At 35.0% G+C, this 13365-nt stretch overlaps 1 protein-coding gene across 15 annotated transcripts in view; it reads right to left on the bottom strand.

Moving 5' to 3' along the window:
• The window catches only part of PPP1R9A (protein phosphatase 1 regulatory subunit 9A), a 391659-nt gene that overhangs the window by 176009 nt on the left and 202285 nt on the right, over positions 1 to 13365 (bottom strand). For all 15 annotated transcript variants that reach the window (XM_050782890.1, XM_050782887.1, XM_050782891.1 and 12 more), the window contains one exon: positions 7429 to 7561. In XM_050782890.1, the coding sequence (XP_050638847.1) occupies positions 7429 to 7561 (133 nt within the window). The remainder of the gene's footprint in view (positions 1 to 7428; positions 7562 to 13365) is intronic.

Here is a 13365-nt window from a genome sequence, read left to right as displayed (position 1 = left end):
AAGATGTCACTTGGCAAAAGTGTGATTTGTTTGCTCAGCTGTATGCTAAAGGAATCTGTACAGTGTTTCCCCTGGATGAGCTTCCTCATGCAAACCCCTGCTGAAGGCACTTCCACATTGATTCTAGGCATAGGTATCTCTTTAGTGTGAAAACTTTAATGTTGACTAACATAAATAATCTCTGAAGACTTTCCTCATCCATTACATTTAGAATGTTTATATACATGTGATTTCTCCTATTTATTCAAATTGTTTCTCTGGTATAAAGACTGATTTCATCAAGAGGATTTATCTTGTTAAAGACTTTTCTACATTCATTATAGTTTTAAAATTTCTCCACAGAATGAGATTTCTTGTGTACATGAAGGTTAGATGTGTGTTGAAGGCTCTCCCACACTGGTTACATGCATAGGGTTTTCCTCTCTCCCACCATGAATTCTCTTCTGTGTATAAGGTTAGCAGATGGCTGAATTCTTATTCACATTCATCACATTCATAGGGTTTCTCAAGAAAATGAATTTTTTTTCACACTGATGAAGGATGAATGATTGCTGAAAGCCTTCCCATAGTGTTTACATCCACGTACGTTTTTCCCCTCAGTGTATTGTTCTTGTGTTGTTTAAGAGACGATCAAAGTAGCCTCTCCCACGCTGAAAAATACCACAGAATTTCTCTCCTGTATGAAATCTCTGGTGTATATATGTATTGGTATTCTTGCTGAATTCTTGCTCACTTTCATTATACTCACAGGGTTTCTCTTCATTATAACTTATCACATGTCAAACCAACATAGAGCTGTGAGTCAAACTTTCCCATACTCATTACTGTACAAAGGGCTCCTCTCAAATGTGAACTCTCCATACTGTCACACCATTAAATAATTTCTTCCTGCAACTATCTTGAGTGAAAATTACTTCTTGGTTTCTAAATCCATTTTCTCTGCCTCGACTCACGTCTTGGTAGAATTCTCTTTCTTCCTTCCATTGCTCCTCTCATTGCTTTTAACTGGAAATTACTAAGATCTGCAGAGCTGAAAATCCAGTTGCAGAAAAAGCAATATTAACTTAAGCCATCCTCAATTCTAATGCAAATTACCTACAAGGACAACGTGATGACTGAAGGGCAATACAACAAAGAGCACAATCAACGCACAGAGACCAGAAGACTGATGTTCTCCAGCATCTTATTTATGTACAGCTTTCTCTAAGATGAGTGAAGTCTGGAGCCTCATCCTTAAAGGCCACTTATTACTCCTGTGGCTGCCCCATCAAGAACCTAGCTGCACCCTGTCTTCCTCTCTATACATTCCTAGGGACAGGCAAAGCACTAAGGCAAAACAGCCATAAAATGATGGCAAAGCCAGTGGAACTATGTCATTGTGGAAGACACTATTGTCATACTTTGGAGCCCAAAGCTTATTTTCTAACTTCTGGTTTCCCATTTTGGGTAAGCCTCTTCTGCCACAAGCCTAGATGATACATGCAGTCATGTGAATTTTCTTTATGACATCTTCAATATGTTATTATTTAACCCATGTAGAGTTATTTATTTTTACCTATGCTATAATGAAGGTGTCCAACTTTAGACTCTTCCAGATAGATGCTCAGTTATGCAAGAACAATTTATAAAGCACACAATTACTTCTAAGCTGAAATATCATGGGTGTCATATATTAAATTCTCACACATACTAACATCTTTTTCTGGATTTTCTATTTTGTTCCAGTAATCAACTGCCATTTGAATACAATTTGTTCTGTTACAAAAGCTTTACATTGTATTTAGATATGTGGTAAATTAAGTCATTCATATTCTTTTTCATACTTAAGTCTGTATTTCTCCAGACTTAAATTTTACCAAAAAACTTTAATACTGTTTTTTGCAATTCTCCTCTCCCAACCCAACTTTGTTGGCAGTTCTATTTGGAGTCTTCTCATCCAAGAATATGGTTTGTCTTACAATTTGCTTTCAAATTGAAATGTCTTTCAAAAAGATGTTATTACTTTATTTAGATAAATTCCATGTTTTTCTTAGTAATAAATATTTTGTTGTTTTGGTGCTACTGCAAATGAAATATTTTTCCCATTTTCATTTCTAAATTCTTAATGTGATTACATAGAAAAAAATGATTTGTATACATATCTTGGATGTAACCTCTTCCTTCACAGATTATTTTACCAAATTTAATATTTTAAATTAGAATCAGTTTGGTTTTCTAGATATATATGGATATGAATATATCAGCAAAAGGTGATGCTTTTCATCTTTTATTTGCTGTTATTTATACTGGTCATTTCATTTAAAGGGCATTACAAATTTGATTTCTAGTTTTAATTAAAATATCTTTAGTGTTTACTCAATTTAGAAATAGAATTGTTTGTATTGCAGATTGACAGTTTGCATAAATTTAGGCAGCTTCCATCACGTGCTAATTTACAGAGTCTTTCAAGTGGTAAATGTTACCAAATTGACATCTTTTCATATCAATTTAACATGAAATTTTAAAAATTTAAGGGCTTTTCTTTTAAATTTTATGTGGATAAATCTCTGAATAATGAACCATTCTGGATCCTTGTATCTAAAACCCCATTTGATCTTAATGAGTCTTTCTTTTTTTTTTTTTTTTTTTGAGACAGAGTCTCGTTCTGTCGTCCAGGCTGGAGTGCAATGGCACGATCTCGGCTCACTGCAACCTCCACCTCCCGGGTTCAAGCGATTCTCCTGCTTCAACCTCCTGAGTAGCTGGGACTACAGGTGCATGCCACCAAGCCCGGCTAATTTTTTGTATTTTTAGTAGAGATGAGGCTTCATGGGTTAGCCAGGATGGTCTCAACCTCCTGATTTCGTGATCTGCCCGCCTCGGCCTCCCAAAATGCTGGGATTAGAGGCATGAGCCACCGTACCTGGCCTTTTCTCTTTAACTATTTCTATATTTGATATTTTATTTCATTTAGAATTTTAAAATATATATTCACAATTGTAGTTGTACCATGGCAATCTTTTTTGTAGTACATTAGTTTTGGGTGTAAACTTATATGGTATTTCAACGAAATGAAGAGTTTTCCTTCATCATCTACGATCTAAAATAGTTTAAATAACACTGGTTTTATGTGTTCTTTAAAGGTACAATAGAATCATCCAGTTCTGACAACATTTTAATGTTTTATCTTTCGTTGCCATTCTCGTTTCTTCTATGGCAATTAGTCTATTTTACCAAAGTTGATTCTGGTAATTCAAATTTTGTTAGGACATAAATTATTTCTGGGCATACACCTCATTTGAGAAAGAAATGCAGTGACTGACTGATCTTTTCTAGTAACACTATATATTTGTCTTCCATTCCTAGTTTGCATAAATTTGCTTTCAATTTTCACCACTCAGTATTATGATTGATATATTTTATAGATGTATTCAATGAAAAGGATTTTTATTACCTTGTTTTACTAGATTTTCCTTTCTATGTTATTAATATTGTTTTTACATATACTACTCTTCTTTGCTAGTTTGTTTATTTGGTTTACTTTTTCTGATTTCTAAGACAGGTCCGTTGTTTACTTTTTAAATTTTTTTATTTTAAAGAAAGAAATCAAGGATATAGCTTTTCTTCTGAGTAAAGGTTTTGCTGTGTGCTACAGACTTTTTTTTTTTTTTTTTTTTTTGTGAGACGGAGTCTTGCTCTGTCGCCCCGGCTGGAGTGCAGTGGCCGGATCTCGGCTCACTGCAAGCTCTGCCTCCTGGGTTTACGCCATTCTCCTGCCTCAGCCTCCCGTGTAGCTGGGACTACAGGCGCCCGCCACCTCGCCCGGCTAGTTTTTTGTATTTTTTAGTAGAGACGGGGTTTCACCGTGTTAGCCAGGATGGTCTTGATCTCCTGACCTCGTGATCCGCCTGTCTCGGCCTCCCAAAGTGCTGGGATTACAGGCTTGAGCCACCGCGCCCGGCCCAGACTTTTTAAGTTTAATCCTTTCCAAGATGGTTTGGAATATGAGTTTTAATTTTCTCTTAAATCAAATATCTACCTAGGAATGTATTATGTAATTTCCAAATTCTCATATTAAAGGAACTTTTAAAATTTTTTCCAAAGGATAAAACTTTTTCTCTTAAAATACAGCTTGAAATAGAGTTCATTGTATTAACCCACTCCTTGATTTTTGTTTTCTGTCCATAAATTTGTCCAGTTCTGAAAGAAATATATTGAAATCTCCAATAATTGTATTTGATTTGGTTATCTTCTAGTTTGATTTATCTAGTTTAGTTTTTTGTATGAAATATGGCAATATACAAATGAGTTTAAGCAAATATTTATCTACAAAACATTACGTTTAAACAATAAAAATAAAACAAATGTCCATGTACAAAGACACAGAATATTACTGACATCATAAAAGCCCACTATATATCCCTCCCTGACTCTTTCCTCAGTGACCATTATACTAAATATTGTGTTAATCATTCCCTACTTTTTAATACTACTTTTTAAAAACTACTCTTTTGTGTATCCCAAAACAATATGCTATTTAATTTTCTTGGTTTGAAATGTAAGTAAGTGCAATTATATTACACTAAATGTCTTCTTCTGTGGTTTGCTATTTTTTACTTTCCCTCGATAACATGTTAAGAATCATACATACTACTGCATGAACTGTAGCACCTCCATTTTCACTGCTGAGTAATATTTTATTGCCTAGGTATGCTACAATTTATAGACCCTTTCTACCACTGATGAATATTTGGATTGTTCTCGTTTTTTTGCTATACTAAAATAAGTAATATGATGGCCCAGTTGTGTTTGTATGGCCCATGAACTAAGAATGGCTTTTACATTTAAAAATGTATGAAAAATGTAAGCACTACTCTTTAATTCACTTTAACCCCAAATGAAAGTGTCTTTTAACAGGAGTAATCCATCAGTCATGTTTGATGTAATATGACTAGTATTCTTCATACTTTTTCATTTAAGCAATTGTATGTTTAAAACTTAATAGTTTTCACCTCTTTTTTCCTTGCCTTTGCTGTTTTGAACAAGCTGCTCTTTATTTCCCTCCCTCCCTGCTAAACTGGACAGTAAATTACTCAGATAAAGTATGTAGGCAATGTGTTCTTTAAATCCTTAGATAGCAGCAGATGTCTTTCTTTCACCAGGATGGATATGGAATTCTTGGATCACCATCCTTTTCACCCTCAGTGGCATGTAAAATTATTTCTACATCTCCCTGCTTCTAGTGTTGCAGTCTGATGCTAGTCTAATTATTTTGCCTTTGCAAGTATCTTTGCTTGTTTATTTGCTTGGGTATTTTTTGGTCTGGAATTTTTTAAGATTTTTCACCTTGCCTTTGAACATTAGGATTTTTTCCCAGGCTATGCCTAAGTGTGAGATCAGTTTGGGGTTATTTAGCCTTCTCACTCACAAATGGATAAGCTCTTCCTGATATATGCCTCAGATCTTTTTTTTTAAGGACAAGAAATTTTTTTTGTATGATTATTATTAGTCTGTCCTTCTCCATTGTCATTTTCCCCTTCTGTTGCCTACAACTTATATATTGGGGCTCTTTCATGACTTTTCTTGGATTTTTGCTCTGTCATTTGAGAATTCTTTTTGGAACATCTCTTAAACGTCATCTTCTAGATTGCCAACTTAAGTCTCAACAACAACTAACCTCTTCAATTCTCCTGGTGAAATTTTTCATTTCAAAATCAAGTAATTTGTTCTTGTTGCTAAGTTGCTCAATAATGTCTTTTTAAAAATCTTTATAAATTCAGGGGAGTACATGTGCAGGTGTGGTATATGGATATATTGCATAGTGGTGAGGTCTGGACTTTTAGTGTAACCTTCACATGAATAGTTCACATTGTACGACAAGTGGTTATTTGTCAAGCCCCATCCCCCTCCCACCCTGGTAACCTTTTGGAGTCCCCAGTGTGTATTACTCTGCTCTGTATGTTGATGTGTACCCATTGTTTAGCTCTCACTCATAAGTGAGAACATGCAGCAAATAATTTTGTGTTTCTGAGTTATTTCATGTAGGGATAATGGCCTCCAGCTCCAACCATGTTGCTGCAAAAGACATGATTTCATTCTTTCTTATAGCTGCACAGTAGTCCATAGTGTATATATGCTCCATTTTCTTTATCCAGTTATCTATTGATGAATACTTAGGTTGATTCCATGACTTTGCTATTTCCAAGACTATTTCCATTTAATAGTGCTCTGTTAAACATACAAGTCTCTTTTTGATATCATTTCTTTTCCTTTGGGTAGATATTCAGTAGTGGGAGTGCTTGGTCAAATGATAGTTCTATTTTCAATTATTTGAGAAATCTCCACACTGTTTTCCAGAGATTGTACTGATTTACATTCCGCCAACAGTATCTAAGCATTTCCTCTTCTCTGCATCCTCACCAACATCTGTTGTTTTTGACTTATTAATAATAGCCATTCTGACTGGTGTGAGATGGTGTCTCACTGTGGTTTTGATTTCCATTTCTCTGATGATTAGTGATGTGGAGTGTTTTTTTCATGTTTGTTGGCTGCTTGTAAGTCTTCTTTTAAGAAATATCTGTTCGTGTCCTTTGCCCACTTATTAATGGGTTTCTTTTGTTGTTGTTGTTGTTGTTGTTGAGTATTTGAGTTCCTCATAGATTCTGAATATTAGTCCTTTGTTAGAGGCATCATTTGCAAATGTCTTTTTTTAAACCATGCTTGAATATCCTTGGGTAGGTTTTTGTTTCTTTTTTTCTTGTTATTCAAGTTATCATCTGTTTGTTCTACTCTTTTGTTTTCAAAGATCTCTCAGAGGTGTTATTTCTCTGTTCACTGAGTGACAGTTCAGTTCTTGGGTGCCCATCTTACATCTTACATAGCAATCTCTGATCCCATGGGTCAGCAGTAACTACAGTCAGCAGGGTGTTAGTCCAGGGAGAGAAATCAGAAGGAAGCCTTTCTGCTCCCTCTTCTCTCTGCTCTCTTTCAACCTTCTCCCCTCAGAGATGGAGAGGATGTAGCCCTACTGTTAAAATTTCCTTGGATTCTACTGCCTTCATTAAAAATCTCCATAATTTTCCAATTATCCACCAAAACAAAAGAAAACAACCATCTGCCCCAAGCTCTCATATACCAGCCCTTTCTGGGCTCTCAGCTGTAGCAGCCCTTTCCAGGAATACCAACAAAGCATTAGGCCTCACTCATACCTCCCTGGTCCTAACCACCATCCCAGCCAGCTAAGATAGATGGGTTTCAGTTGGGAGTAAAACTTTCAATCCACCATCTACTCAGAATCCATATCAACTGTTTTTGAAACTTAATATATAAGATCCTCTGTGAGAATTAAAATTTTATCTAATCCTTAGAAAAAAGGCTACACTTTGGAAAAATAATTCTGTATTATTAACATAGCAACATAATGATATTAACACTGTAGCACTCACGAACCTTTCTCTAGTTCCACTGGGAAAAGTTCCAGCTTTTCTACACGTTTTTCAAGTTCATACTCAGCTGAAGCAGCCACAGGGTCAACTTCATCATTTCTCCTGTCATAGTCTTCATTGGAGTATGTGTTGAAAACCTGTAGTAAGAGGCCAACAAGATGATAATATAGAAAAAAAGAAACTGCCAAGTATTCCAAACTATGTAAGTTTAAACATTCACGTGATGAATTTCTTCTAAACAACTGTTTTGCCTTTAAAATCAATTGGGATGTTAAGAAAAGGAAAATTGAGTCAGTATAAAAGTAACTTACTAATTTTTAAAATGTATAAGTGATAGTACCACTTTTAAGAGACAAAGTAGCCACAGAACACATTATGTGAATAGCAATATTTATCGTCTTTTATAGAATCAGAATATACCATATTAGCTGCAACGCTCTGCTGTTTCCCAATAAAACTAAGGTAAAGCATCTTGAAGCTACCTAAGCAAATAACCAAACTAAACCTCTAGCCCTGAAGTAGCAGTGTGTCAGTATTATCATGCTATCTCAATCACAGGATTGCTGAACCTGATCTCCATTCTAACACTGTCCTGGGCTCTTGTTTGTCATCCCTCATTTTACTTGCATATACATTTAAGTTAAATCATCATTGAAACTTTCTATGAAATTATTATGAAAATATCGCTCAAGGGCTGTACAGCAAACAGGATATTGACAGCTGTTTATTTCTTACCTACATCATTTAAAAGACAACTAAATGTGGCCTTCAGATATAGCCATAAGAAACCTGATTGTCCTTATTTCTGCTGAAATGTTTATCTTAAAAGGAACCGAAGTAATTGTCCAACCCCTCTCTTAATACAGGAAGAAATATATGAAAGAAATACATGTATAATTAATCAAGTCCAATTATTATACATAACAAACACTGGCATTTTCAATTAAATTCAATAATTATTATGCATCTAAACTGTGTCTAAGGAAACTGTGTCCTCCCAAAAATCGTACAGTCTAGGATTAGCCTTTAAAATAATATTTATAAAAAGATACAGTAAAAGCAGAAGGCAGAACAGAAGGCCAAAGATTAAAGAAATTATGTCTATTTCCTACAAAGCTGGCCCTGCTGGTCTATGGACACTTTACATTATATTATTGGAAAACAAGTAATTCCTGTATTCTACATATGGTAACTTATAAACCAAGAATACATATGCATATATAGGAGCAGATGTAATGTGGCTCCTAATGGTATATGCTTTTCAAAATAGTGTCATTTGTAGGATTTGTACCTGAGTGGGTACTGTTTTTCTTCCTGACTTTCAACATGTTTTCATAGCCTCGTGCCACTTGGATCCCTATTTGGTCTCTACCATGTTTCTCCACCATAGTCAACCTTATTGCATCAAAATGCACATTTCCATAGTATGGGGTTGGTGCTTTTATTTCTCTTTTCACAATATTTCATAAATATTAGCATGTTTCCCATGCTAATATTTCTCTTTTTCTTTTCTTCTTTTTTTCTTTTATTTTTCATTGAGACAGGGTCTTGCTCTGCACTCCAAGCTGGAGTGCAGTGGTAGGTTCACTGTAGCTTCTGCTTTTTGGGCTCAAGTAATTCTCCTACTGTAGCCTCCTAAGTAGCTAGGATTACAGGCACATGCCATCATACTCAGCTAAATTTTAAAATTTTTTTGTAGAGGTGAGGTCTCACTATATTGCCCAGGCTGGTCTTGAATTCCCAGGCTCAAGCAATCCTCCCATCTTGGCCTCCCAAAGTGCTGGGATTACCAGCTTAAGCCCCTACACCTGGCCTAATATTCTTTTCAAATTGTCATACTTATAACTTTCTCTTAGACAACCCTTTTGATCTTTCACTTCCTTTTATATTTTTTAGTAATTGCTTATTCACATTTATTCATTCAACAATATTTTAGAGTTCTAAACTCATGCTTGACATCATGCTAGGCACTAGAGAAGGAATAGTTTCTAGTAGCTTACAATTTAAAATGTGGTAACTGATATAAAAGTAGAATATACCAACTATTTTTTTTTAATTTTCCTGAGAAAGTAAAGAATTTTGTGAAGGCAAAGATACTTGACCCGAGTCTTGAAGAATAAACAGAAATTCACATATTTGAGTGCAGAAGAGAAGGAATGTATATTTCAAATATAAGACCCTAGACCAAAATATATATACACACACATACACATATCTATAGTTTTTTGGAAAACATTGATAGTTGAATATACTGCAATGGAAAATGCCTATAGGAGCAAGTTTTACACATAAAATAAGAGTTAGCTGGGCCTGGGTCTCATGCGTCCTGGAAATCACTGGCAGATATAACTGGAAATTATTCATTAATATTTATCACTTCTCTACTTCTGCTAATAGGTCCAGGTTTATGACTGCAAAACAGTGGTTTAAATAGTATTCATTCTGGAATATTGCTCAATTTCACTAGTACTAGTAAGTAAATGAACATGTATGTGTGTGCCTATATATAAAGTAAGTATGAAAGAACTGTTTCAAATAAGTAACTCCTTCCCCACATTTTTTTTTTCCAGGAATCCAAACACTCTGATATCATAATGTTCTTTCCTATTTGGGCTAGTTTATAAAGTTCATTTGAGGGTATTCTGAAATTAATTAAAACAAACCTAAAACAGTAGGACTGCATATTGGAAAATGATACTGTGTATAATTTTTGAGACATCTAGCAATGAGATGACTATGCCACCATTTCATTCTTTAATCTCAGCACTTTAGGAGGCTGAGGTGGACAGATCATGAGGTCAGGAGATCGAGACCGTCCTAGCTAACACAGTGAAACCCCATCTCTACTAAAAATACAAAAAATTAGCCAGGCGTGGTGGCAGGCGCCTGTAGTCCCAGCTACTAGGGAGGCTGAGGCAGGAGAATGACGTGAATCTGGGAGGCGGAGCTTGCAGTAAGCTGAGATCCGGCCACCGCACTCCAGCGTGGGTGACAGAGCAAGACTCTGTCTCAAAAAAAAAAAGGAAATAAATAATGTAATATACTCTTCATCTTCAGCTTACTCATAAATTAAGTAGGCATGCAGAAAACGCTGCAAATTATTGAAAAAGAAAAGCCAGAAGTCGTTATTTGTAGATTAAACAATTGATTACTTGGAAAATCCAACAGCTTTAACAGAAAAACTACTAGAACTAATAAGAGTTCAGTAAAGTGATATAGCTTTTAAAACTCAATACCTATATACAAAAACAATTTAGAAAATACAACAAAATGATCAAAATAATACTTAGTAATTACCAGCCATAAATGTAAAAGAATTTTTCTCTATATAAAACTAAGTGATGAGTACAAAAAGCCCTGAAGAAAGTGCAATGCCATATTATTTTCCAGGATTAAAATCCTTAATATTATGAAGACATCCACATTCCTAAATAACTGCAAATATCAGTTTATCCTAAGTTAATTTATGAATTCAGGGCAATAAAAAATAAAATCCTACCTACATTTTTCATGGAAACTAACAAGCAGTTTGAAAAAGAATAAGGGTAGAATCAGGCCCTAGTGGATATCAAAACACATAATAAGACTTCACTTATTAAGGCAATGTAGTTTGAGCTCTGGGATACATTCATTTTTATATTCTATTCTGTTCCACTCCTCTTCTTTTCTATTCAAATTAGTTAGAGTGGTCTATTTAATAAATTATGAAAAGAATTAGGTATCTACCGGAAAAAGATATTCCTACTTATATCACGAAGAAAAATACAATTCAGAACAAAAATAAATATATATATATAAAGAATGCCAAAAGAAAATTTGGGACAATGTTTAGCTAACAGGTTAGAAAGAAATTCACAGATCCTAGAAGTTCTAAAGGAAATAAATAATTTGATTAAAAACGAAGGCTAAAAATTTCTAAGCACTAAAATATACCATAATGAAGTTATAAGTCACAGATTAGGAGAAAATATGACCAAATATTTAGATGAAACATGAATATTCCTAATTTATAAAGGGCTTTATCAACTCAAACAATTGCGTGTATAAGTAGGTAAAGGAAATTGAGAATTGAACAAAGAAGAAATACTAATGTCCAGTAAATGATGTAAAGATGCTCAGCTTTATTAAAAATTAAGCAAATGCAAATTAAAACAAGGATATACTATGCATTCATCCATAAGAATAGATTGTTTTTTTTTTTTTCAACTTCAGTAATTTTTATTGAGATCCCTGTGGTTCATGTGTCTCTACGAATTTATTTATTTATTTATTTATTTATTATTATTATTATTATACTTTAAGTTCTAGGGTACATGTGCATAACGTGCAGGTTTGTTACATATGTATACTTGTGCCATGTTGGTGTGCTGCACCCATCAACTCGTCAGCACCCATCAACTCGTCATTTACTTCAGGTATAACTCCCAATGCAATTCTTCCCCCCTCCCCCCTTGAACATCGATGCAAAAATCCTCAATAAAATACTGGCAAACTGGATTCAGCAGCACATCAAAAAGCTTATCCACCATGATCAAGTGGGCTTCATCCCTGGGATGCAAAGCTGGTTCAACATTCGCAAATCAATAAACATAATCCAGCATATAAACAGAACCAAAGACAAGAACCACATGATTATCTCAATAGATGCAGAAAAGGCTTTTGACAAAATTCAACAGCCCTTCATGCTAAAAACGCTCAATAAATTCGGTATGGATGGAACGTACCTCAAAATAATAAGAGCTATTTATGACAAACCCACAGCCAATATCATACTGAATGGGCAAAAACTGGAAAAATTCCCTTTGAAAACTGGCACAAGACAGGGATGCCCTCTCTCACTACTCCTATTCAACATAGTGTTGGAAGTTCTGGCTAGGGCAATCAGGCAAGAGAAAGAAATCAAGGGTATTCAGTTAGGAAAAGAAGAAGTCAAATTGTTCCTGTTTGCAGATGACATGACTGTATATTTAGAAAACCCCACTGTCTCAGCCCAAAATCTCCTTAAGCTGATAAGCAACTTCAGCAAAGTCTCAGGATACAAAATTAATGTGCAAAAATCACAAGCATTCTTATACACCAGTAACAGACAAACAGAGAGCCAAATCATGAATGAACTTCCATTCACAATTGCTTCAAAGAGAATAAAATATCTAGGAATCCAACTTACAAGGGATGTAAAGGACCTCTTCAAGGAGAACTACAAACCACTGCTCTGTGAAATCAAAGAGGACACAAACAAATGGAAGAACATACCATGCTCATGGATAGGAAGAATCAATATCGTGAAAATGGCCATACTGCCCAAGGTTACTTATAGATTCAATGCCATCCCCATCAAGCTACCAATGAGTTTCTTCACAGAATTGGAAAAAACTGCTTTAAAGTTCATATGGAACCAAAAAAGAGCCCGCATCTCCAAGACTATCCTAAGTCAAAAGAACAAAGCTGGAGGCATCACGCTACCTGACTTCAAACTATACTACAAGGCTACAGTAACCAAAACAGTATGGTACTGGTACCAAAACAGAGATATAGACCAATGGAACAGAACAGAGTCCTCAGAAATAATACCACACATCTACAGCCATCTGATCTTTGACAAACCTGACAAAAACAAGAAATGGGGAAAGGATTCCCTATTTAATAAATGGTGCTGGGAAAATTGGCTAGCCATAAGTAGAAAGCTGAAACTGGATCCTTTCCTTACTCCTTATACGAAAATTAATTCAAGATGGATTAGAGACTTAAATGTTAGACCTAATACCATAAAAATCCTAGAAGAAAACCTAGGTAGTACCATTCAGGACATAGGCATGGGCAAAGACTTCATGTCTAAAACACCAAAAGCAACGGCAGCAAAAGCCAAAATTGACAAATGGGATCTAATCAAACTAAAGAGCTTCTGCACAGCAAAAGAAACTACCATCAGAGTGAACAGGCA

Source organism: Macaca thibetana, chromosome 3 (genome assembly GCF_024542745.1).
Source record: "Macaca thibetana thibetana isolate TM-01 chromosome 3, ASM2454274v1, whole genome shotgun sequence".
Taxonomy (NCBI): domain Eukaryota; kingdom Metazoa; phylum Chordata; class Mammalia; order Primates; family Cercopithecidae; genus Macaca; species Macaca thibetana.
This window is presented reverse-complemented; position numbering and strand designations above follow the sequence as displayed.